Source organism: Mirounga leonina, unplaced genomic scaffold (assembly GCF_011800145.1).
Source record: "Mirounga leonina isolate KUSES-001 unplaced genomic scaffold, KU_Mleo_1.0 Mir_154, whole genome shotgun sequence".
Taxonomy (NCBI): Eukaryota; Metazoa; Chordata; class Mammalia; order Carnivora; family Phocidae; genus Mirounga; species Mirounga leonina.
The window spans coordinates 60,279,855-60,306,759 of NW_023270389.1; the positions used below are offsets into that span (position 1 = coordinate 60,279,855).

Sequence of the window (26,905 nt, forward strand, 5' to 3'; positions counted from 1 at the left end):
TTGGGGGCCAACTCCTGATCCAAGAACCTGAAGCTGGGCACAGCCCTTAATCTCTCTGGGTCTCAGTCTGTGCATCTTTAATATAGTACTTTGAGCCATATAGCCTCTTTGATCCTTTAATGGTTTTTAACGTTTTCCAATTTATTTAAAGAATAAAATGGGGGCACCTGGGTGGCTCAGTTGGTTGAGTGTGGGACTCTTGGTTTCGGCTCAGGTCATGATTTCACAGTTGTGGGATCAAGCCCCCGCCCTGCTGTGCTCCACACCCAGTGTGTAGTCTGCTTGGGATTCTCTCTCCCTCTGCCTCTCCCCTCCCCCACCAAAAGCATGCACGCTCTCTCTCTAAATAAATAAAATCTTAAAAAAAAAAAAAAAGAAGAAAATGAATTATTTTGCCTAGATCTTCCAGTCACTGAAAGACAACCTGAAAGAGTTCTGATAAATTGGAAACAGTTTCTCCATGATCTTGGAAACTCTTATCCAGATCATAATCCTCAACTTCTCAAACCAGGCAACAAACATGTGATGTCAGTTCAAGCCGGTCTTGATTAAACTTAATTCCCAAATGAATTCTTGCTGGAAACTATGGTGACTTCCCACTCACAGCTAACAACTACAAAGTGGAATTTGATGGGGACCTTGCTTGTGGTTGGTTTCATCAGGGCTCAGGTGCAGAGAACACTTGTAGCCACATTCCTGTAAACTCAGCATATCTGCTTTTATTTTATCCCTATTAAAGCACTGAGGAATAATGGCCTACAATCTGAAAGTTGTTTGGGTTTCCCAGATAAGAGTTCTTTAGAAGTCCCTTCTATTGTTATTATAAATTTGTTAGTAAGGGGAGGAGGATAATACTCCTCTACACCAAAAGTATGTTCTTAAATAAAATGGTTATTTCTATCCTAAAAAGCTAAGTTTGCTACAAAAATACAAATGCCTTATATATTTAAAATAAGGTATCTTGCATACTGTTTATATTTAGTATACAATTTTAAAACCGGGAAATCTATTGCATTCCAACAAAATCTAAGGGTTCCTTTTATTTCTAGCATTATCATAAAAATTAAGGAAAAAATTTCCAAATAAATCAGAACATGTGCTTATAGTATTTAAAAGCATATTTGAAATGATACAGCTAAATTATGGATATCCACTAAAATTACATTTAAGAAACTATATTCTTAGTAGAATCACATATTCATATTGACAGAGAATAGGAAGAAAATATGGATAATTAAAATGATTGAGTTTTTATAGAGTAGAGAGAATGTATAGGAGTGGGCATGATTGTAAAGTTGGATACTATTATTATCTATGTGTACAATTCTATTTTAAAATAAACTATTTTATTTAATGTGACAGAACAGCATTTTTTTGGGGGGTAGGAGATTTTCCCTAGAGTTTTTTAAGAAGGTTGTGGAGTTCTAGTTAAAGCTCTCAATTTGGAATTAGGTCTGGATCCATATTCCAGATTCACCACTTTTGCTCCTGGCAATCAATTACTTCCTCTAAGAGTCAAGATTAAAGGAGGTTCAAATGAATAACCTATTGGACTTAACGGAAGTTGGGCCCAAGTTCCACACATACAACTTTGTGAAATTGTGTTCAAGATTAAATATTTATTTACATTGGAATTATATTTGAAACTAACATATTTATATGCATTTGTACTTTCATGATACTATGGAATATTTGGAATCATGATTTTTGGTTTCTCAGAGTTTCAATTAATGAATATACACACACACACATATATATGTATATATATATTCAATATACTCAATATATGCAATATAACCCCAGCTCAATCATCTGTCCCCAATTCCCCACCATCCAGAGCTTCCACAGAAGCTCATCTCTACCCTTTCTGGGCAACTCAGTTCCCATCCTCTCACCATTTTTCAAAGCAGAGCACTCATTTATCATCTTGGAATTACATGCATGCTGGAGAAGTTAATTTAAGGAAATATTGGGCTGGGAAAGCCCAGTTCCTCTTTGGTATAAGGATATAGTTCTGACTACTGTTTTGGATTATTTGGGTTTGTATATGTGTGTAGTTTCCATGATTATTTTTCATTTATCTCTTTTGGCCTCTCTGTTTTATCATCCTCTATTCCTTCACTCTGTTCTTTCCATGTTTTCCAAATAAAGAGCTCTACTTAATGTCTTACCCTATTTATTCAATCATTTGAGGGTATTTTTCAAAATTGCTATGGATGAAGCAAAAGCATATGCACAGTTGAATTTGTCCTGAAGGATAAACCACTTAAGACAAATCCCCCAGAATTCCCAATAAAAGTGTCTTCTGCCTATATTAAATTGGGCTCACTGATCCAGACACCTGTAGATTTTCAAAAACTTCACTGTGAATCCTCTTCTTACATGAGAAGCTATGTCTCCATCACTGCTATGAGTCACCCCTCTGGATAAGTAAACAGAGGTGATGGTGTCACCAGGTTCTGAGTGGAGAATATTGTGGTCTAGAGTCAAGTCTCTTGACACTTGTACCGCTTATCCTTTCTATGCACTGTCTATAACTCATTCCAAAAATAGTCTCCGATCAACTATTGTATGAAAGTATGTTCCAGCTATAGGTGAAAAACTAAATAAGACTGGGTCTCTGCTTTTAAGGAGTTCGCTGTATTCTGAGGGTGACAGGCACATAGACTCCTTCCATAGGTGATACATGTCATGAAGAAGATGACCAGAGAGGGCTATGGGAACACACAGGATGGGTAACGGATTTAGACATGGGAAGGGGCAAGAAGATATTGAGCTCAGCCATCTGTGGTGAGTCAAGTAAGGAGGAAGGACAGAGTGTTCCAGGGACAGGGAGTATCCTAAAGCAAGTAGTAAAAGAACACATGTCAAGTTCTGGGAACAAGAAATACTGCACTTGACTGGAAACTGAGGTGGCAAGAGGGTAGGCATGTCAAGAAATAAAGCTGGACACATAGCAAGAGATGGTAATGCAGAACTCTGGTAGTCACACTCAGGGACTTTATTTTTAATCATGAAGGCAGAGGAACCTCTAAAGGATTTTAAGCTGGGCAGTGATATGAGAAAAGTTGCATTTAAGAACAATTACTCTGGCAGAAGTATGGAGAAAAATGGATTAGAAGAAAAGAAGAAGAAAAGAAGAAAAAACTAAGGTCCCTTTGAACTAAGTTTGTGGCAATAGGAGAAGGGGAAAAAGGATATGAAGAAAAATAGGAGGTTGAATAGATGAAAATTGATAATTGGTTAAGTGTAGTGGGAGACATGGATGAGGAATAGTCAAATACTGCTCTCTCATTTCTGGCCAAAGAATAATGACCATTTACTGAGAAAGGAAATGGAGGAGCAGCAGATCTGGGGGAAGGATGACCAAACTGTCTTCACACACATAGAATCTGATAAGTCTGAATGTTCTGAAGGGGCACCTGGGTGGCTCAGTCAGTTAAGCATCTGCCTTCAGCTCAGGTCATGATCCTGGAGTCCCAGGATCGAGCCCCACATCAGGCTCCCTGCTCAGCGGGGAGTCTGCTTCTCCCTCTGTGCCTCACCCCACCTTCACCCCACTCTTTCATGCTCTCTCTCACTCTCAAATAAATAAAATCTTTTTTTAAAGATTTTATTTATTTATTTGAGAGAGAGAATGAGATAGAGAGAGCATGAGAGGGGGGAGGGTCAGAGGGAGAAGCAGACTCCCTGCTGAGCAGGGAGCCCGATGCGGGACTCGATCCCGGGACTCCAGGATCATGACCTGAGCCGAAGGCAGTTGCTTAACCAACTGAGCCACCCAGGCGCCCTCAAATAAATAAAATCTTAAAATAAAAAAAGAATCTGATAAGTCTGGGGGCCATCCCAGTGGAGGTGTGCAATAGGCAACTGACTGTGGGACCTGACAGAGGTCAGAAGAACACCCTGGGTCAGAAATAGAGATTCCAAAGTCACCAAGCTATTGTTAGAAGGGGAAATCCTAAGAGCATATGAGATGCCCAAGGCCAGTGTGTAGTATGAGAAAAGAGCTACACACAGAATGCTTGGAGGCCCATGGGAAGCAGCCCTTGGCAGAGACTTAAGAAGATGGGCCAGAGAGTCAGCAACAATGATAGGAGAGAGTGGGTCCTAGAAACAGTGGAGTAGAAAACCACAAATGAGTGGAAGTTGTTAATAATGCCACAAGTGTCAAATGCCATGGATGCCAGAAAAGAAAAAAGAGATAGAAATGTGTTCATTGGATCTAACATTTGGGAGATCATCGATTACCTTAACGTGGGCTATTTCTGTGACAGTGTGCTCAAGGAAGGAGGCACCAATTTGCAATGGGTGAGGAATTAAATGCTAGGTGAATTTATTAAACTACAAACTCTATGAGGCAGGGGCAATATCTTATACATGTTGTATCCTCAGAGCTCAGTCAATGTCTTAGTCAGCATGGACTTCCATAACAATATACCACAGACTGAGTGGCTTAGACAACAGAAATGTATTTCTCACAAATCTGGAGGCTGGGAAGTCTAAGGTCAAGGTGCCCGCAAGGTAGGTTTCAGTATGAGACCTCTTTTCTCAGCTTGGAGATGGCTGCCTTCTCTCTGTGTACTCATACGGTGGAAAGAGAGATGGAGGGAGGGATGGAGAGATGGATGGAGGGAGGGAGGAAGAGACACACAGAGAGAAAGAGAGCCACTAATCCCATCATGAGGGCCCCACTCGCATGACATCGCCCTAATTACCTCCTAAAAACCCCATCTCCAATACCATTGATTGGGGATTAAGGCTTCCATATATAAATTTTGGAGAGACAAAAACATTCAGACCATAATAGTAAGTAATTGGTGCATTCTAGATGCTCAACAAATATTGGCCAAATGAATGCTTATTGAGTGGTGATACAGTACCATAAAGCCACTAGTGGTTCTTTGAGTAAGCACGGGTGGGGAGAGCAATAAAGTGACAGCCAGAGGGAGTTGAGAGTAGATTTTGCTTTTGTATAATATTAGCATAGTTATTGCTAAAGAGAAGGAGCCAGTAGTAAGGGAGAGACTGGAGATGTAAGTGAAAGAGAAAACTAATACTTGAGAGAGGTCCCTGGGGCAGAGAATGGGGTTGGGGGAAAACCAGAAGCTAGGGTCACCTTGGCCCTGAGAGATCTACTCCATGACCCTGTAACTGAAGAGAAGGGCCTACCAATGAGGCTGAACAGATAGGCTTATATAAAGGGGGACAGGGAGGTGAGAAATTTCTTGATAATGGCTTTCTTCTGCCCAATAAATAAGCATGATTATTTGATAAGAATGAATGGAGGATAGGGCAAAAGATTAAAATGATCACTGAGGATTTATAGTGGCGATTGTGTGAGAGATTGGACCATCTAGGAATCCAAACATCACTAGACACTGCTGAGAGGACATCTGGGTATGGATATTGGGAATCTGGGGGCAGATTTTCCCCCAGCTCCTCTTTATAGTTTGACTACAGGCATGGGGAAAACCTATCATTCGATTGATGTGGGGATTTTTTTTTCTTTTTTACAAAATAGGTATGTATGAGAAAAGTTCGAAAGTGGAAGTTGGCAGGGTTTATGATTTAAAGTGATACTAGCCATGTTTGATTAAAAAAAAGGTGAAAGCTAGAGGGGCTTAGCAGGGTGCATAAGAGACTGATGAGCAGTAGTTCTGAAGAAGAAAGACACAAACAGGAAGACACGGTGAGTGAGCAAGGAAAACATACGTGGCTAAGGTAGGAGGCTGCCTCACATGGTCACTTCAGACTCCTTGCTAGCACTCAACAGGAAACTTGCTTGTGGTCAGTTCTTGTGCTTTATGATTCAGAAGTGATTTCCAGACAAAATATCTATACTATGCTCTAAGTGGGTTTATGTGATCTTTGAATGAATAAAATCATGGGAAGTGTGGAATTTCTTTGGTTAGAGTTCTTTAATTCTAAGAGTGCTAGAGAATGCAGGTGTTCTTGGTTGTTACTGATTTTATCTGTCTAGAACACCCTTGCTTCCTCCTTGTGGTTTAGAGAGTAGCGTAGAGAGAGTAGATGTTACTCCTCATTGGTCTTTTAGAGAGTGACTCAGTGCACAATTCTATTGAGTGGGAAGTCCCCTAGAAGTGATCCAGCTGCGGACAACCACTTATCATGTAGGGAGAGTTTGAGTCTCTTCTGCACAGAATTGTGCACCCTGGAAATAGTTTAGGGGAGAGGCATTTGCAGTTTTCAACTTACCATTCGAATGGAATACAGAATATGGCCATAGCAATGGGCTATGACGCCCAGAGGCACCACCAGACAGCCAAGAAATAAGAAAAGCACAAAGGAGGAGTTGTTGGCGTCCTTGGATTTCCAGTCCACAGAGCATCCTAGTCCATGTATGTCCAGGATGTACCTGTTCCAGCCCAGCAGAGGTGCTCCTGACCATGCCAGTGAGTACAGCCAGATGTAGGTAATGGCCCTCCAGGCCCAGGAAAAATTGATCACTCTGGCATGGACCACACGAATATAACGTTCATAGGCCAGCACAGTTAGGGTAGTAATGGAAACAATCCCTGCAAGAAGAGAAAGTGGGACAGTATAACATGGCGCCGGGGCAGACGGACGTAGCAGAGGTTACACTGTCCACTGGACACACCTCACAGTGTGTCTGGAACTAACAAGGTGCTCTAAAAGTGACATATCTAAGAGGAATAATGCCTCACAGTCCCCAGGAAATTTGACTGGAAACATATTTACCCAGAAAAGAAAACAAATGGCAGGTAGATTGCAGCAGGACAAAAAGAAAAGCCCTAAAGCCAGCACCACCCCAATGATACAGCTCCTGTGTTCAACTCTCTGCCAGAGAGAAACTCTGAAGAGTCAGAGTCACTAAGTGAGTCTCATTTGCTTTGACCTTCTCTCAGTTGTGTCTGACTCAGTATTGAAGATGAGATTGAAGTGGGTTTCACAAGGCTGAACTGACCAAAGTTATGGTAAAAGTTTGCAGGGGGCTGGGTTAACCTTCCTGCTCGCAGATGTTAGCCTATGAACTGTTCTCGTGCAAGACCGCTGACAAGGGAGTGAAACCGTCTGTGCTCCCCTGGTCTTCATTTATGCCTCCATTTTGCAACAAATATATTTTAACAACATTATTCATTTATTTCCCTGCCTCTTCCCAGAGAGTGATTTATTCAATCAACAAGCTTCTATTGAGCACTTACTGTGTGCCAGTCACTTTTTCAACCCTGGAGGTTTAGGGATGACAGAAATGCAGAATTCTAGGTGCTTGGAGGGAACCCAATCATGTAAACAACAGTAAGACTGCAGGAGGTATAAATGTATTGCGGGAGTCACAGAACAAGGGGCCTTTGTGAACCAGGCAGAAGCATATTCCAGGAAGAATTAAGAATTATGTACCAGAGCATGGAGATGATTTAAGGGTCTAAAAATGACGAGAGGATTCAGAGGTGCCAGGACTCAGAGGATACAAAGGAGAGAGGAGGTTAGAAGGAGCAGATGAGGTCATTGGAGGAAGGCTTTTGATTTCTTGCTAAGGGTTTTTGTTTCTTTCTCTGTTCTTTAAAAAAAAACCAAACAAACAAACCACTTTTCCTGTATAAAACAGTGAATTATAAACCTGTTACTTTGTCATGTTTTTTAAGTGTGAAGTAACAACAGTTATCTTCTTCCTCCTCCTCCTCCTTTTTCCTCTGAAAGGGCCCTCATTCCTGCAGTGGTATAGAAATCCCGTCCCAGGCCAGTGCATGGAGACCAGCTTGAAGGCTACTGCAGTAGTCCAGGCAGGTATGATGGGGCCTGAATTAGAGTACCTTTAAAGGTATGAACAGCAAAGTCTGGATTCCAGGGACATGTGATTAATATCAACAGAACCCACCAGCTTATTGAATGTGAAGAGGGAGGGAGAGAGAGGAGTCAAGAATCACTTGGGAGATTTCTAACCTGTGTGACAAGTCAAGAGTGGTTACATTAACAGAGATTAAAACTACCAGGTGTTACAAGCAGATATGGGGGAGAAAATGAAATTGTGAGCTCCCTAGAACACACTGGCATAAATATTTGTTGAATGAGCAGATCAAGAGAAGCTGTAGAATTCTCCCTAATGGAGAATGAAAATAAGACCTGTGTCAGGTAAGTAGGTGGGAGCATGGGGGTGGGGCTTCAGAAATCCCAGCGTGATCCCAGCTCCCCACTAAATAGCTCTGTGACTTTGGCTATTCATACAATCCCTGTAGACTTTAGTTTTGTTGAAAATCTCTTCACATTATAAAATTTTCACTATAAGAGTGTGAAATGAGGAGGTCCTAGACTCAGAAAGCCACTGACAGAACAGAGTAAATATCCATTTTATACCAGGACAGGTTTGTTATTTGGAGGGAAGGCAGCATAATCCCCTGTGTTTGATGCCTGTGGTATTTGATAAATGTTCGTTGAATACATGAATATTTAATAAATACATAAGGGACTGGAAGAGGAAGACAGGGTTTTGGAGTATGGTAGAAGGAAATATTTCAGGAAGTAGTGCTATACTCACAAATAATGTACTTACGTTCAGATTATGTTAAGTAATTCTGGAGGTAAGGAAAATATCAAGTTGTGTATTCTGCCTTCAGAACTAAGAATCAACTTTCACCTCACTAAATTTTTACCTGAAGAGTGATACTGTCTTTTCTTTAACTGAGTATATTCCCAGAAGGAAACCAAAAACCTAAAAGTAGTTACATAGTAAGACTCTAATGAGGTTAGATACTGTTGGTTTTATTTAGTTTACAAACTTTCTTACCAAATACATGGCATTTAATTATATAGTTGCCTTTAAATGTTAAAACAGTTTTGCGCCTTCAACTTTCAGTTAATTTACCTTGAATACAATTTAGTTCTTCTTAGGCAAGAAAACTTGCTGCAAATATGTTGTAGATTAGCAAATCCCAGTATACCCTACAGATGAATAAATGAGTCCTTATGATTAAAGCAATAAGCTGGGATAATTTTAGCTATCATTCATTCATTCATTCATTCATTCATTCATTCATTCATTCATTCATCCAGTAACTATTTACTGCTTATCTACATGTCCATCAGTGTGCCAGCAAATGGCTGCAAAGAAGGGAGTGACACACGCACCTCCTAGAACTGACAGTCCACTGGGTGAGAGTGATAATACAATCATGTCAAACAAGCAAATTAGTGGCACGCTACCAAGGAGAGAGACGGTGCAGAAAAGATGTGAGGGAGGAGGCTGCCGGCGTAGAGGATGTGGCAGTCTTAACGGGATGTCAGGAGAAGCCTCATTGTGCTCAGGGCTGAATCATGAAAGACCCCAGCTCTGTGACCAGTCAGGGTGCAGAAGTGTGGTGAGTTTTCCCTCTTATTATTTAGGTCAAAGAGGTAAGAAATCTTTTCTGTGTGATATGGTTTTGGACCGTGCCTGTATCCTAGCAAGCACGTTGAGCTTCCAGTGCCTGATTCAGTTGCTGACATTCAGTACCATAACCAGTTAGCACAGTCCCTGAATTTCCAGGCCTTCCCTGACTGAATGGGTGTATTAGTCAGAATGACTCAGTCTTGTAGGGTGACCCACTGGAACAGACCTAAACTACATCTTTCCTTACACCCTCCCCCTTTTTCTCTCTCTCTCTCTTTTTTTAAAGATTTTATTTATTTGTTTGACAGAGAGAGAGATAGTGAGAGATAGTGAGAGCAGGAACACAAGCAGGGGTAGTGGGAGAGGAAGAAGCAGGCTTCCTGCTGAGCAGGGAGCCCGATGCGGGGCTCGATCCCAGGACCCTGGGATCATGACCTGAGCTGAAGGCAGACACTTAACAACTGAGCCACCCAGGCGTGCCCCGCTTTTTTTCTCTTAACAACATGTATTTACTCATGACTTTTGGTCCTGCCTGAGTCAAAATTATTTGCTGTATTCTGGAGAATGAGAATGAGCGGACTGTCTTACAACTACTTCATACGTAACTAGAGAAAGCCTAATTCTCTCTTCCCTTAACACTGTGGACAGGGAAGGGGAAGGTCACGGCCCCAAAAGAGCACCCATCATCTGTGAGGCCCCATAATAATCATGCTACATACAGTAGTATCCCTCTTTGTGGAGAAGGAGTTCTGTGGCTCTGAGGGATAAGGAACCAATAGGAGGTGGAGACAGTTTTGAGAACCCAGGACTGGCTGAGTCCACAACCCATAATTTTGCCTTTTCCCACCTGTCCCCACAAGCTCTACTAGGGGTAGCACGATGTCCCTGCCCCCCTGCAAAGCTGCACACTGATCACATATGCCCTAAGTGTGTCTCCCTGTGCCCAGTAGGGTCTTCTAGGAGAAACCAGAGACGTGTGGTGCCTACCCTTGAAGAGACTACAATACTGTACATTCTTGTAGACCCAAGACCAACCCTATGCAACATTTGAGGGCAAGGTAGGATGCTACAAAATCATATGGTATGTTTACTGTGCAACAACAAACCCGATAAAGTAAAATTCCAGCGGATTGTGCACACACACAGCAATGAACAATCATTTAAACTTACATTTCCATTCTACTTTCCCCTAAAAATTTTATTCTAGTGTAATATATTGGTATGGCTGAAAGATTTTAAATTATTACCTTATTATATTCTTCAACAAAAAATGTATTTAGAAATTGAAATTTTTAAATTTCTTGGATGGCAAGGCACTAAATGTTTAAAAAATTGTCTTATGGATTGAGTTATCAGCTTTTATTAGTACACAACTGTTCAAAATGTTTTGTTAAATATTAAAAGTAAAAAACTTAGAAATACATCTCTTAAAGTGATCAGTATAGCTTTCCCTCACCACAAAGAATATACCCTATCCACAAGTTACTGTTACCAATGCTAGAATGATAAAGGATAAATTCTCTTCCTGTTTTTCCTGTTTATAAAGTTAAAGATTTCTTGATCACACGTGTATCCACATGCAATGGAAGGAATTTTGTTATATTCAATTCTTATTGATTATAAGAACATTCCTTCTATATTCAATTATTTGAACTCTCCTGAATTTATATGCCAAAAAGCACAGAGTGTTTATTGTCAAAAATTATATTTAATGATCTACCAACTAACAACTCAACTTTGTTAAAAGCAAATAACTGGAAACCACCTGAGTGGTCATTCACTTCCCCAGGTTCCTCATCAATATTTTAACTTGTCCCTTTGTTTGCCATCCTGGAATGTCCTCCCACCCCTCCCTGGTAACTTCCCACGGTAAGATTTGGGATGGGTAAGGAGTGTATCTTTCTGTGGGAAGTGGGAGATGGGGTATGGAGAAAGGGAGGGTCTGGGTCACAGGGAGCTGGTTTCTAGGAGAGAATACGAGTTGAGAATTTAGAAGTTGATTCTCTTAAAACTGTCCTTGCATAACCATTCCAAAGGGTTGTATCTCAAGGAGTATGCAGACACCAATTTGAAGACAGAGGCCTATAAAAACTAATCTTGTTGGCATATTATGGAGACTCTGCTTAATCTTGTTGCATCACTTACTTACGTTGGGATATAGATGGCAAGCCTCAAACTGCCAGCCACATTCAAAGCCGGCTGCTTTGACCCCACTGTTCCCTCTGCCTGAAATGCTGACAGCGATCTCACAGCTTGGAGGAGAAGACAGACACCTAAAGAAGTAATTACAGGAATGTGATATGTACTAACCCAGAACTGTGTCTGGGAGCTGGAAGATACAATCGAGGAAGCATGGACCTCTGCCTAGGGAAATACTGAGGAAGGTTTTAAGAGGAAAGCAATATTTGAATTGATGAATGAAAGGGAGTTTATCAAGTTGATGAGGGTGAGGATATTTCAAGGTCAAGGATATAGCATATAAAATGCATGAAAGCAAAAAGAGGTATCCAAGGGTTAACTCTGTGCACCACATTGAGTCAAGTGATATAACTTGGTGATTATGCATTCGCTTACAACAATTTATCAACAATCCAATATCATGCACATACAATACACAAGGCACTGTGCTAGGAAATGGACAAAGGTAAACTATAAAAGAAAGAAACAATAATAGAGTGATAAATTCTGTAATAGAGGAATGTCTATGAGGCCAGTCTTGGATTCAACTTCAGTTTCTATACATAAATACAGATCACTCTGGGAGGATAAATTAATATCTATGAACCTCAATTTGCTCACAGTAAAATAGAAGGAATAAAACCAAAATGCTGTTTCATCGTGAGTGTGTGTATATGTATTACATGAGAATATGAATGTATTTAGTAAGATGGTAATATATAAGGTATTATTATTATTATTGAATAGTTGAGTATCTGGGGGCTAAATTGCTTTAAGTGGTAGAAATCTGGCAGAAGGCACAGGAACAAGTGGAGGAGCTCTGGAGCTTAAATATGAGTGTATTTATAATATATACAATTACTCAAGAACAGTCATTTCCCCCCTTTGGCCACTAGATGTCCACATTGAGTAGCTTATTTATAGTTCAGTGGTCTAGACTCTGGATAAGCAAGTTTACACTAAATAGAGTAAGTGCTTCGAAGAGGTATTACCTGGACCAGGCTCCAGATCAGTCAATACCCATCTGTTAGATTAAAAAGTTAATATGACATGGTTCATGTCTTCAAGGAGCTCACACTCTAGAGAAAGGGGTATGAGGAGAAACTCCAAATCCGATAATAGGAGGAAACGATCCAGTTTTTCTCTGGGAAGCAGGCACTACCTAAGTGTAGGGAGTCTTGTAGATTAAATACATTTTAACCAGGCAAATAAGGAAGGGTGAGGGGGGAAAGGACTGTCAATCCTATTCCAGCTTATGTAAACACATGGAGACCTGACAGAGCTTACACCGTTTGGGTTCCTGCAAATAATTCAATATGGTGGAAGCAGAGAGTTCTAGGAAGAGAGACGAGAAAGACCAGGAACTCCCCCAGAAAGACCCTTACATGTCATGCAAGGAGTTTGGAATATATTCTGAGGGCTTCAGGGAGCCATTAAAATGTTCTTGTTCTCTTTTTTACTGTACTATTTTAGAGAATTTTGTTTTACTTTCTTTTGGTTTTGCTTTTGCAGATTTTCCTTATGGAAAGTTCCCTCCAGCTGTGATGTGGAAAAAGGATTGTGAGGAGGGACAAGTCTAGTTATTGAGAAATCTACTGGAGAAATACCATTTTGGTGATGAGGAACAGAACCAACACAGTGACAATGGAGAAGGAGAGACAAATAGGGTCCAATAAAATTTAGGAACATGAATATTTGCTAGACGTAGGAATGAATGAAGAATCAAATGAAGTCTTGGGTCAATTAATGGTTGGTGGTGCACTGACTTGGAAAGAAAATGGATGAGATGGATCTGGGAAGGAAGATGATTGGGGGATAGTGCACTTCATTGTGGATTCTCAGGGTGATTTTGAACAAATCACTGGATGGTCTGTATTTAAAATTCTCTACCTATAAAATGAGACAACTGTTAAACCTGCCTTGTAGCAGGTAAAATCTTACAGATAATACAGTAAAATCTTGCAAACTAAGTGGGTATATTTTTCTCCAGCCAATGAAAATTCTTGTTCTGTTCATTCAAAAACATGTATTGATTTGTAGAAATTTCTAAACATACAGCTTAATTACTTTCATCTACATATAGCAATGGAAACAAAACTATTTGGAGTTACTTAATAAAGATGTTTCTTTATTAATTAGTGACCTCTATTCATATTTGAACAACATTAAATAAGGAAAACAATATGCTTAATACGCTTGAAAAAGCTTATCTCTTAGACAAGTAACCAATTCTTCTTTGAAATCTTGTTTACATTGCTTATTAGTTGAGTATTCTTTCCTGCTCCCTTTTACTTAATTAACAAGGATAATTTCAGCCCAGTAACACATGGAGAGTCCCTCCTGGGTGTCAGGTACTGTTCTAACCAGTTTGCCTGTGTTATCTTTTTAATCCTCACAACTCTGTAAGACATAGAAATTATTATCATCCCCATTTTGTAGGGGAAACTGAGACAAACATGGTTAAATAACTTGCCCAGGTCCCAAACTAATAAAAAACAAGAGCCAAGATTCAAATCAAACAGTCTGCTTCCAAAGTCCACACTATGCTAGACTCATTTTCTAAATCCTCTTTGGAAATTTAAAAAAATTTTGTACTAGTGAAGTAGACACTACAGAAAACATAAATAATCCATGTGTTACCTACTACATATTGAAAAAGTCATTTTTTTTTTTTAAGTAGGCTCCCTGCCCCGTGTGGAGCCCAATGCAGGGCTTGAACTCATGACCCTGAGATCAAGACCTGAGCTGAGATCAAGAGTCAGATGCTTAACCGACTGTGCCACCACCCAGGTGCCCCTTGAAAAGGTGATTTTTAAACTCAATTTCTTTTAATCTGAAGAATTTTAAAGTAAATTAGAGATGACCATGTTCATTTGAATAGTTTCCCCACCATTGGAAAGCCCATTTTCCATTTGATCAATAAGAGAAGCTCTTGGAAACACCCAAATAATGCATGGTCTTTAGTACACCACACATTTTAGGCATTCACCAGCCGTCTATTATGCCAGAAATTTACTTCTAGTTAATAAATCCTTCTTCCATATCTGTTTCCCTTCCTTTTTCAAATTCCATTTTTCAATTGTTTGTTCCCCAGAGTTACTGTTCTTCAGGGTTAGTACACAGAAATTAGTACACAGAAATCCAGCACAGCGTGAAATTTACAGCTCTGTGGTCAAAAAATTATGATTTCAGGTAGTAAGCAGCTTACACAGAGATTTGGTTTTGACCACCATGTGGAAACCTAGCCACCAAATGCTTGTTGTACATTAAGAATCGGGAACCCCCTGAACAAAAGGGCCAGTGAACCCTCAGAAGAGAGGGAGTCCTCCAGGCAGCCTTCAGCCTGTGGTTTGTGGGCTAGCTCCTCACAGTGCACCATGTCCACACTGTAATCTTAGTTCTTGTTCATGCTGCCCTTCACTGGTGTTTCAAAGGAGTGCATTTTCTCCCCCAAAACTAGTGATTTTTTATAAGGGAGGTGGAAGCAAATAGTTGTTGATTCCATTGGTAAAATACAAGGGAGTCTGTCTACTGTTGTGTATCCCCTTCTCCTAGGCTTGGGTGTCTGCATAGTAGCTTGGAAATCATCCCAGACTCATTTCCCCAATGTTATCTTTGATTCTTTCTAAAATGTATTCTCATTCAGGCTCACATCCCACAGCACCTCTGTCTGCCTTCTTGGCCTTCAAACTTGGCTCCTTATCTTCCTATAGCTCCATTTGGACATACAGCCCAGTTTCAGACTGTTCACCTTGCCTCTGATTTGACACTGTTTTAGGGTTTGTTTGCTCTTTGGGGAAAGAAGAGCCCCATCTTGGGATAAAGTCTCATCAGAACTTACTTTATACTTATGTCTACTTGTCAGGGAAGGATATGAACAAGATAGATCACGATGGGGAAAAATGGATGATCATTATACTAGGAGACCCAAGAAATACCCATTGTGACCGGAGTCTACAGGCCCAGTGTGAAGGACAGTTTGAATATAAAGTAACTGGTCCATGGTATTACTTAAGGTTCCCATAAGTGACAACATAAATACAGCAGGACAACAGTCCAGAAGACAGCCAGGTGGAAGGATTTATCAGGAATTGAGATATTCTAAATTATTATCCTAATTTAACTGCACTAATAAAATGGGTTTGGGTGCCATGAATAAAATGGGAAGCATACATTTCTTTGTTTTTACCACTTAATCAAAATGACCTCTTAAACACAGCAATCTCAATCTTCCAATAACACACTACAGTGTACCCAGAAAAGCTGCATCAGAGAATGCTCCTCTAGCAGGACCTTGCCTCTGGTTCACTTTAGGAACGTGTATACATGCTCTGTCTCCCCTCTCCTCTTTCCTCTAGTTTGCATTTTCATTTCACCGAAGGATTTTCTTTTGAAATATTTCTAAATTCATCTCTGTGCGTCCCATGTTCCATTATTCTCATTCAGGCTCACATCCCACAGTGGTTGCTCTGACCTACTCCTAACTGATTTTTTTCCTTTGTCCAGCCTCTATCCTCTCTTGCACCAAATACCAGTTTGAGACTGGATTCAGTTTACGTGCTCTCCCAGATCTCCCTGAGCCAGCTCACAAGCCCCCACTCCCCAACGTGGGCCATGACCATCTGCCTTACTCCCCAGGAATGGTGGTTCTGATATAGTCACAAAGCTCAGCTACTGTGGCTACAGCTCCCACAGGCCTATGTGCTGGACCAACCTGCACCTTTGACCTCACTGGACAGGGTACACGTAGGCTCTGGCTTCCCCAGCTGCTGCTCTGACTCAGCTGACCCAACCCAGAGTGGGGGGATGGTAGCCCCTCATGGAGCAGACTGGGACCAAATGAGTCAAGAGACAGGAAGGGCCAGTGATTAAATTGTTTACACCCCCTCCCCACCCATTCCATGGATTATTTCAAGATGTGCTAGGTTCATAAAGCCTCTCTGAAGATGTCCCAAAGGATGGAGCAAACAGCTGTTTTGGGGGGAAGCTATGGCTGGCTCAGTGGTGCAACCTCGGATACTTGGCTTCCTTTCTTCCTTGCCTCTTCCTGGACTCTCTCATTCTTGATTCCCTGGAAATACATCCCAGTACATCATTAATCCGTATGCTTTGCCTTAGGCATTATTTTGGGGGAACTTGTGCTAATAATCTCACAAACTTTATAATCTCCTCTCTGGCATAATGACCTGCAAAGCTCCCTCTGCTTAATGCACTGGTATTCAAAGAACTCTGCATATTACTTCCACTCCCTAGCCCATCTTCTCTTTCGCCATTTCTAACTTTCTTAGTGCATTCCACACTCTGCTCATGCACAGCCGAGACCGTACCTTCGTGGCTGCTCTTTACTACTTCCTGTATTTTGGTCACAATTCTACGTATTCAGGTCTTATCTTTCCAGTTAAATTGTAAACGCCTAAGAGATAGGGACCATGTCTTCTGTATTTTGACATCTTCTCTGGCTTCTGCAATAGTTAACAAGAGATTATTATACGTTTGTTGATGATAAAAGTTATGTATATGTGACCATATTTCTTCTCAAATCAAGAATAAAAACCCCGAAGTAAACACAGTCACACCCGTACTTAAGAAAACACTAATGTGAAATGATGCTTGGAAATAGTCACAGTCAGATTTCAAAGAAAAGGAAAATGTTTCTAAAGGAAAATACAACATATAGGTCAGAAGAACATAAAACAAGACCAACTTCTTGCTCTTTTTCCTAAGGCATCCCTAGCTCAACTCAAAATACTATGTAACGGTCATCACATGATAACTTTTGATTATTAAAAAGCCCCTATAAAATTCATGTTTATGGATGACATAAAGTCAAATGATATTCCTGTTAGATTTGTCATCTCTTGTTCTCCAATGACAATAACAAATTATAACACCTATTTCGTATAGTGTTTCATAATTTTCAAAGTACTGCCCCATGTGTGTTTATCATCAGTTCTTCACAGACCTGTGAGGCAGGAAAGGCTCATGTCCTCATTTGGTTAGGCTGTGAGAAATGGGTTTGGGATTTGGGGTGAGCCAAATGTCATAAGACAAGTAAGATCTTGCTTGGAGGAGAACCCACATCTTCTGACTGTGAGTCCAGAGCTCTGCTCAGATTTTCCTCAGAAAGATTTGACTAAGTGTGTTGGTTGTGATCAACAGAGAAGCATGGAGTCTTGTTAATTCTATGGAAAAATTCAACAGATGAATGAATTATGGGACATCCATGTGACCCCTTGTCTGCAATGAAGATTCTGGTTTTCAAGTACTCTCTGAATTATTAACCTGGCACCAAGAGATGAAAATCTGAGATAGCCCAGAAGAGCAAATTAAAAATATGAAGAAATGCGAGAGGTACAGAATTAAATCTTAATTTAGTCATTTATAATTTACAAAACCCTCAAAGGAGCTCAGAGCTTAGGTTTCAAAGCAGGTGGTAACACTCTGGTTCCGTTTTAAGGTTGTTTTCCATCACCATGTCGCTGAGACAAGTGGAGAATGTTGAGATATAGCCAAGGACCAATGTCACTTTCCTCTTAAGAATGAATACAACACACTCAGCTTTAAGTGTGTGTGTGTGTGTGTGTGTAAGTAACTTATCAACTAAAAACTGTGGTATGAGATTCCTCAGGACCATAAAAGGAGAATGGGTAAAAAAGATAACAAGCTTGCCAGAATGTGTTAGGGACCAACCTAATTGCTGTGTCCTGGGCAGTGCAATGATGGGACGAAACGCTGGAGGTTTAAAAGGCACATTTGGGAGGTGGGAGGCGTGTAAAGTAAAACCCATCTCGGTGACTACTGTGGAGCAGTTTGGGTGGGTAAGAAAAGATCATTTTCTTGAAAGTCTTAGTCATCCTGAGCCGAGAATGTCAAGTGGAAAAAGGCTAAATAAAGATTGGAGGTGGGGGAGGGAAGCTTTACAAATAGGAAGCATTCTGCCTAAGGACATGAGGCAAAGCTAGCAGGTGCTCCAGCTGATTTCCAGACCCATTCATATGCTACAGTTTCCAGCTTCCATCCCATGTTGTCAGCTTGGGCTTCATATGGAGTCTCCCTTGAGGTTTAATTTAAAACCTTCTATATCTGAGCAGTGAGTCTGTCTTCCATGGTAGGAATAGTGACTCGAAATGCCAGCTCTTGAAATGGCAACAAACGAATCTCCTGGGGAAATTGTTGAAATGTGGATTCCAAGGCCCGGCCCTTGAAGATTCTGCTTTAGTAGGCCTGGGATGGAGCCCGAGAATCTGTTTAAGAGACTCCCAGATGATTCTGACTGACTTAGGAATGGCAGGTCTAGATTTCAATCAAATGGCCTTTAACATAATCTCTCTGTGGCTTTTTGCTCGTTTCCCAGGTTTTCTTCCAGAGAGTCAACACCAGAGGAGGAACACAAGAAACCACTATTTCATTTCACAGAACGGCATCCCACAGGGACACTGGCCTCTGATCACACGCAAAGCTCCAGCTCTGAGGGAGGGGCTTGTCTATGTTGTGTCGGCGGCTCGAAGTTTCTTCATAGCTTACTCACCTCTAGCTTCATTCCTGTCTGCCCTTGTGTTTTGCAGCGCGGCCACTTCCTGTGCTCCCGGAAGCTCTTATGATGCTCCCGGAAGCTGTCATGATGCTCCCGGAAGCTGTCATGATGCCATGTTTCATAGAACCAGGTGCAACCTGGCGTAGAACGGCTGACGCTGGTGTCATTTGACGAGCAGCTTTTATAAACCTGACTGATGGCCTTGTACGTGTGAAGCTGGCCCTGGCTTCGCCAGTTACCAAGACACCAGAACTTGTTAGAAGCGAGAAGTTTGTTGGAAAGACATTGGCAGCAGTTTCTTCCCAGAAAGGGAAGCAGAGTGAGGACTAATGTTACTTCTTAAGCAATTTTCCCATATTAGGGAGAGCAGAGTGAAGCCTGGATGCACAAGAAATATAAGGCGTATTCTAGGTAAATGAGATAAAATTATTTCAGGGTTAGTCACAGCTTAAAGGCAGACAGGTACCATACCAGGAGCATTGAAAACCTTCCTTAAATGTTTAAATGGCTCTAACATGTGGGGCCCTGAGCTACTGCTGGGGAAGCAAAGTCATCAGATATGGTCCCTGATGTAAAGGGGGAAAGGCAGCATAGAAAGACAAACCAAAATGCAAAACTGTGTATTTGAAATTCCAAATGAGACATTCAGACCTAAGTGCCATAGGAGCTCAGAGAGAGGAAAGAGCACCAAGAAACTGGGGGGCTTTATATAAAGGGGTGGGACTGAAAGATAATGAAAAAAAATCTGTTTACCCAGCATACGCCGTGTCCACCAATTCCAAATTTACTTATATCCCCTAGAGCAGTGCTGTCCAGTAGAAGTATGTGGGCCATATAATATTTAAGTTTTTTAGTGGCCACACTTTAAAAAGTAAAGAGAAACACATAAAATTAATTGACATAACATTTTATTTAATCCAACATATTTAAAGTATTTTGATTTGTAATCAACATAAACTTATTCATGAAATATTTTGTATTTTTTTCATACTAAATCTTCAAAATCCAGTGCTTTTTTTTTACACTTATACATCTCAATTTAGACCCTCTCCATTTCCCGTGCTCAAGAGGCACAAGAGTAGCGGTTACTCTGTCGGACAGCACAGACCTAGAGAAACTCGTGCATATTGAGTAGAAACAGATGTATACTAGGATATACTTTGAGGCACTGTTTATTATAATACAGAGAAAAATGGGAAATAACCCAATGTCCATCAAAAGGGGGAAGTGGGGAAATAAATCATGACCAAAAAAACTGAAACCTTGCTTGGTTTCATGTTACATTCATGTCTGCAGTGACCTCGGGGACGAAGGAGGTGGAATGGACTGGAGAGAGAAATACATAAATGAAAATTTTATCTGTAATTTTCCATTCTTTGAAGATAGATTAAGATAAATATAAGAAGGTTCATCTCTGTTCACTGAGGGTGGCAGATATGTGGGTACTTATTGTGTCACCCTTTGTTCTTTTCTGTATTTATAAAAACTTCTAAATAATTTACAAAAGGAATAAAATTTGTTGAGGGTATGGAGGTAGCAAGTAGTCGTAGGCATTCAGAAGACAGGCTCTTCAAAGAGCAGAACGGGGTGGTCACAAATCAAGGGACAGTTGGGGGTGGCAGCTAGACCATAAACGGATGATCCAGGAGGGAGAGAGAAGACTCTGAATAAGAGCCCAGTAGCCCAATCTTTATATTCCCTGCACATCTATGTGACAGCCCGAGTTCAACCTCACTGTGGGCAAGTGTTGACAGACAAAACATTTTCACAGGGGGAAATGAGGGAGGAATGCTTTTGAAGCCACAGTGATACTCAGTGGGTCACTTTTTTGACTACCTGGCCCTGGGGTCTAGGGGGTACGTCGAGAGTCTAGCTAAGCTACTCCATACTGTTGCTGCCTCAGCCTCAACTTTGTTTGGTCAAATGGCCTGCAGGGCATTTCACACTAGCCCCTCATGCAAGCGCATGCCTTACAGACTAGCCTACAGTCACAAGCAAACCTAAGTTCCTCATAGGACTTTTCCCAATAGCCCTTATGATCAAGTCTCCCCTGCCTCCCAGGGCCTTCCCCTTGTGCACCCCTCAGATAAGATCTCCATGTAGCATACCAAAACCTCACTCCTTTTGGTTGGATTGACCAATCTTACCTTGGCCCAGGAACCCCAAAGCAGTCCACCCATGGACCCTAATAAAGACATGTGCCCTGGGGTCCTGCCTCTCTCTGCCTGTACCTTGCCTTGACCTCCCCATAGGACCCCTCGACGGGTGCCGTGTACCTCCTCCAGGACTGTGAGTGATAAACTATCTCAGTTTCTCCTGTGGTCTAATGCTGAACCCTGACCCACCATCCAGCACCCTATACTTTAATTAACAAATGTTAATTTAACAACATTATAATAAAGTGTTAAGGGGGAAAAAAAAAAAACAGCCTCTGCTCGGTGGTGGGAAATCAGTGTCCATGGGGGCTGCCAGGGTTAAAGGAGAGTAAGGAAGTAGCGAAAATGTTCAGAGAAGATGCTGAAGATACAAGGGAGTTTGCTGCTTATGGGGGGAGGCTGAGCACACATGGCAGGAGCTCAGGATTGGATCAGATCAAGAAATACACTGAGCCATAAAGATGTGAGTTACCACAGACTGAAGAGGTTTTCCCTTTTGGCACCAACTGATAACCACAGGGATGGGAGGTATGATGGGATTTGTTCTGATCATCTCTGGGGGCTGGAGGAGGTAAAGAGTGTCTCCAAAGTCTGAGTCCTGAATGATCTGCTTGCTGGTATGTTGATTTCTGAAACATGTGCTCTCTTAGACGTCATACTGCAGAACTTTAGATTGCTTTAGATTTTTGACTATTCTAACAATGCTGTGAGGAGAGATGGTATAACATCACCATCAAGGGCACTGGATTCAGGCTCTGTATCCTCCACTTTTTATGAAATCTTGAATAAATTAATCTCCTGGTGCTTTACTCTCTTTAACTGAATATTGGGGTAATAGTAGTATCTACCTCACAGAGTTGGGATAAAGTTTAAGAGTTAATATGCATGAAGCATGTGTAACAGTAACTAGCATGAGGTACACACTTAGTAAGCACTAGCCATGGACATTATAATCCATTCGCTATACATTTCCATACATCTATGATTACCTCCTTAGGATAAATTCTTGGCAATATAATTGTTGGGTAAGAAGGTATACAAAATTTTAATGCTTTTAATACAACTTGCCAAAATATGCACCAGAAGCTACATTAAGTCCCCTCTACTGTATCATCAGATACTTGCTTTATTCCCACTTATCTATATCACAATGCATGACAACCCACCACCTACCCAGCAATCAACTACAGTTGTCCTCTGCATACTCACTGACCCAGAATGCAGGAGTTACAATCTGTATTTTAAAGATATTCCCATTTGATTTATACTCTACAGTACAAAACCATTGTTCTAGAATTTTATCACCTGAGAAATCAATCGCTATAACATTAGTTTACCCAACCTCTTTGCAATATCAACACTTTAGACCAGGAACTTTTTTAAACTCCCCTTGTCTTCTAGAACCCCTCTCCTACCTCTTTTCCTATTTCTACGTCACCTTTTTTTTCCCCCTTTAAGGAAAAAGAAACTGGATTATTTCATTTAATTGGGAAGTCCAAAGTGGCACTGGCTGCAGGCACATTGTCCAACAGAAATATAACATGAGCCATGTAAACTAGAAGCCTGAAATAATTCATCTCCTCCCATCATTGGCTTGGTTGCTCCCTATGTGGCCTAAGTCTTAGAAGGACTCTCTGGGAATCAAGGTACTGGCAGCATCTGACTCACATCCTTGAGGCTTAACAAGCCCAGCACGGGGGGGGAAAGGAATGTATATCCAGGAATCCTAGAAGAGGAATCTTCCCAGTCTAGGACTAATCCAGGGGCAGGAGTTACTACATCAAACCCAGTGGAGCGCCATGTTTGCGTTCCCAACATGTCCCTATCTACCAGCTCCTTCTCAGCTGTCTTGGGATTTCTCTCACTCTCTTGCAGCACTGACATCCAATCAATCACTGAGTCATGCTGATTTAATCTCCCCAGTCGTTCTCAAGTCTGTCCTCCTCTGTCTTACCTGCTATGACCCCAGTTCAGACTCTCATCATCTCTTGCCCAGATCTTTCAATAGCCGTCTGGTGTCCTTTCTACATTTTTTGCCACCCTTGGATTCCTCCTCTATACATATCTAGATGCAGCCCATTTCCTTGGTTGAAGTGCTATACCACTAGGACAAAGTCAAAACTCCCTAGCATACAAAAGCCTTTAAGACCTTCCAGAACCACCTCCTGATCACCTTGCATGGCCAACCAACCCTGTTTGCTTTTCCTCAAAACCCGTTCCCAATTTTGGTTAAATGTATTCCACTCATTCAAGTACCAATGCTGAAATTTTAGTCATTTTCAGCTCCTTTTTCTACTTATCCATAACATGCAGTCATTTTCCAGGTCCTACGTTTCTATGTCCACATTTTTCTCTGCCTGTTGCACTCTTACCACCCTGCCCTGCCCAGGCCATACCATATTTTTCCTCCTGCCCAGCCATCTGTAGGTCTCTGCACCTTCCCAGCTTTCCTCCACATTACCAATGGGTATGCTTTTAAACATAACCTTAACTAGAAAAACTTCAACAGCTCCTCATTATCCACTTGTATTCACAAGTCCCCCAGTATTCAAGACTATGATAATTAGTATGGTTCTACACAGCTGATAATTAGCATGGTTCAGGATGGCTGATACGTGGGACCCTATCCCCTGTGCCCACCTCTCCACACCAGGTCACTGCTCTAGCCATGCAGACCACTTCAATGCTCCCATGCCTGTTTCCATGTTCTCCCTATATGGAATGTTCTCCATATTGACTTATAGAAATCCTTCTCAACCTTCAGGGCCCTGGCTTTTTCCTTCATGAAGCCTTCCTAGATTTCTCTAGTCAGACAAAATACTCTGTGCCTCCACTGAAGTTTGTCTATACTTACATCACAAAAACGATCACAGCCTCATTAATGGAGTGGTTAACTGTGCACCAATGTCAGCCCCAATGGAGTGGGAGTTCCACTACTTACCAATTCTATAACTTTGGGAAAATTATGAGTCTGATTTCTCATGTACACATGGAAATATTAATACCTGCCTCCCAGGGTTATCTTAAAAATGAGATAATATGTATAAAGAAATTAGAACTGTTCCTGGCACATGAGTAGTTACTTTTTCCTGGACTTGCTCTGAGCCCTCTCTGAAGACCCCACATCACATTTCAGTCACAGCATGTGCATTCTGGAGTCCAACTCCTTGGGACTGAGGCCCAGCTCTATCACTTACCAGCTGTGTGGTTTTGGTCAAGTTCTTTGTCTTTGCAGTGTCTGTTTTCCCATCTGCAAAACGGGGATAATAAGAGCACCTACCCACTTGGGCCATTATGAGGATTAAGTAAGATAAATATAGCAAACCCTTAGAACAGTGCTTGGCATAAAGGAAGTGTTCAGTACATACTAATTACAGTTATTAAGTCTGCATTCCCAGAGTCTAACACAGCAACTGGGGGACAACGTTCAATAAATGTCACATTGTATTGAACCCTATGTTTTTCTTTGCAGTGTAATTTAGGTGAGGTTCTTCCCTGTATTAAGAATACTGACCCGGGGCGCCTGGGTGGCTCAGATGGTTAAGCATCTGCCTTCGGCTCAGGTCATGATCCTGGGGTCCTGGGATCGAGCCCCGCATTGGGCTCCCTGCTCAGTGGGAAGCCTGCTTCTCCCTCTCCCACTCCCCCTGCCTGTGTTCCCTCTCTCACTGTGTATCTCTCTGTCAAATAAATAAATAGAATCTTAAAAAAAAAAAAATACTGACCCATTCCATTACAATTTAGGTATTGTCTATAGATAATCCCTGTTTATTGTCAATCTGCTACACTTTCTCATTGCTTGGTGAACTATCAGTGAGTGAAAATGCAGGTACAGTTCAATTATGGGTGGTTTATTTAGTCTTGGATTGGATTCTCCAAAACTCAGAGGATATTATTATATACATGTAATTTGATTCATTTGCCTATAGCCTGTCAAGTGAAAAGCACTCCTTCAAAAAAAGAAAAAGTATAGGGCGCCTGGGTGGCTCAGTTGGTTAAGCGACTGCCTTCGGCTCAGGTCATGATCCTGGAGTCCCGGGATCGAGTCCCGCATCGGGCTCCCTGCTCGGCAGGGAGTCTGCTTCTCCCTCTCCCACTCCCCGTTTGTGTTCCCTCTCTCGCTGTGTCTTTCTCTGTCAAATAAATAAATAAAATCTTAAAAAAAAAAAAGTATATTAAAATACATTTACATTGATTTTGAGATAGTTGTTTGCAATATATACAAAGATATCATCTAAAAAGGTAACAAGGGAGTATTATAAAAAAACACTAAAATAAATAAGATATCATCCTCTCATTTCTATGTTTTGCAGAATTATTCTATTTCTGGATTAATGAGGTTTTTTTTTTGAACCAACAAAATCTCTAATCTATCCTGACAAGTGGGGGAGGATGAGATATATTCCCTAATTCTCTGAAGTCTGTTTTGGAGTTTGAGTTATATTCCTTCAGAAGGAAGCAACTGTTGACTATTGAGGGAGGTGGACAGGGGCATTAGGGGGCATGTGGGGGGGCAGCAACACAGCAGTTCCTACCAATGATGACCCTATTGAAGAAGCACTTACAGTCAGAAGATGTTGGGGAAAAAAGGTAAAAGAAAGGAAAACAAATTCATTATAAATACTCAAAACTTGAATGAAGAGTTTTCAACCTTGGCACCACTGATATTTGGGGCCGGATAATTCTTTCTTGGGGGAGGAGGCTGTCTTGTAAATTGTAGGGTGTTTAGCAGCATCTCTGTCCTCTACCCACTAGATGCTGGTAGCACCCCCTTGCTAATTTTGAGTTTGACAACCAAAAATGTCTCCAGACATTGCCAAATGGACAAAATCACCCTGGTTTGAGAATAACTGCCTTGATGGGAGAAAATTAGCTAAAGTACGAGGTGGAACATCTTATGGATTTTAAATGTTCCCTAGTTTTCAGTATTTTTATTGATTCACATAGACTTATCATAAAACTAATTATCTATGCTACTAACAAAAAGACCCGGGACCATGGTTCTGATATATTTTCCCAGAGCTTGGCCCCAGTGGTCCTCTGTCTGGAATGGGGTGATGAAGGTAAAGGGGTGACATGGAAAGAAGGGTGCAGCAAATCTGGGTTTGGCGGCCTGTGAAGTACAAGATACTATAGAGGGTGTAGAGTTACAGCACACTCAGACTTTATTTTAAAGGAAATTATAATCTCATGACAAATGACTTCTAATGCAGTTCTCATCTGTTGCATTTTCCTTTTAATAAACACCTAGTTGGTATTTGTCTCAACAGAGGCCATGATAAAAAATGGTATGCAGTCATAAAGTGGGACTGTTAAAGGAAGAGATGGACATACAGCTCATTTCTCCATAATACTTCACTGAAGTCATTTTAGGAAATTAATAGTTATATTAATTGCCTAAAGACAAGATTCCCTGGTCTTCCCCAGCAGGACATTCCCCCAAATTTCTTCTTTACAATGGGCAATAGCAATGCTGAAATTGGGATAAAAACTTTAAACTTACACATAATGATGAAATTAACTTATATTGATGCAAAAAAATATTTCCCTATACTTCATTAGTAATATTTCTGTTATTTTTAAGTATGGGGGAGGAATAAATAAAAGAACAAATAAAAGTCTCTAACAGGGGCACCTGTGTGGCTCACGTGGTTAAGCGTCTGCTTTTGGCTCAGGTCATGATCTCGG

The 26,905-nt window shown here is 41.1% G+C and overlaps 1 protein-coding gene across 1 annotated transcript in view; it reads right to left on the reverse strand.

Annotated features, from left to right (window-relative positions):
- Positions 1-26,905, reverse strand: part of OPN3 (opsin 3) — a 45,026-nt gene that overhangs the window by 5,927 nt on the left and 12,194 nt on the right. The window contains exon 2 of the mRNA XM_035010940.1: positions 6,220-6,539. Coding sequence (XP_034866831.1) covers positions 6,220-6,539 — 320 coding nt within the window. The remainder of the gene's footprint in view (positions 1-6,219; positions 6,540-26,905) is intronic.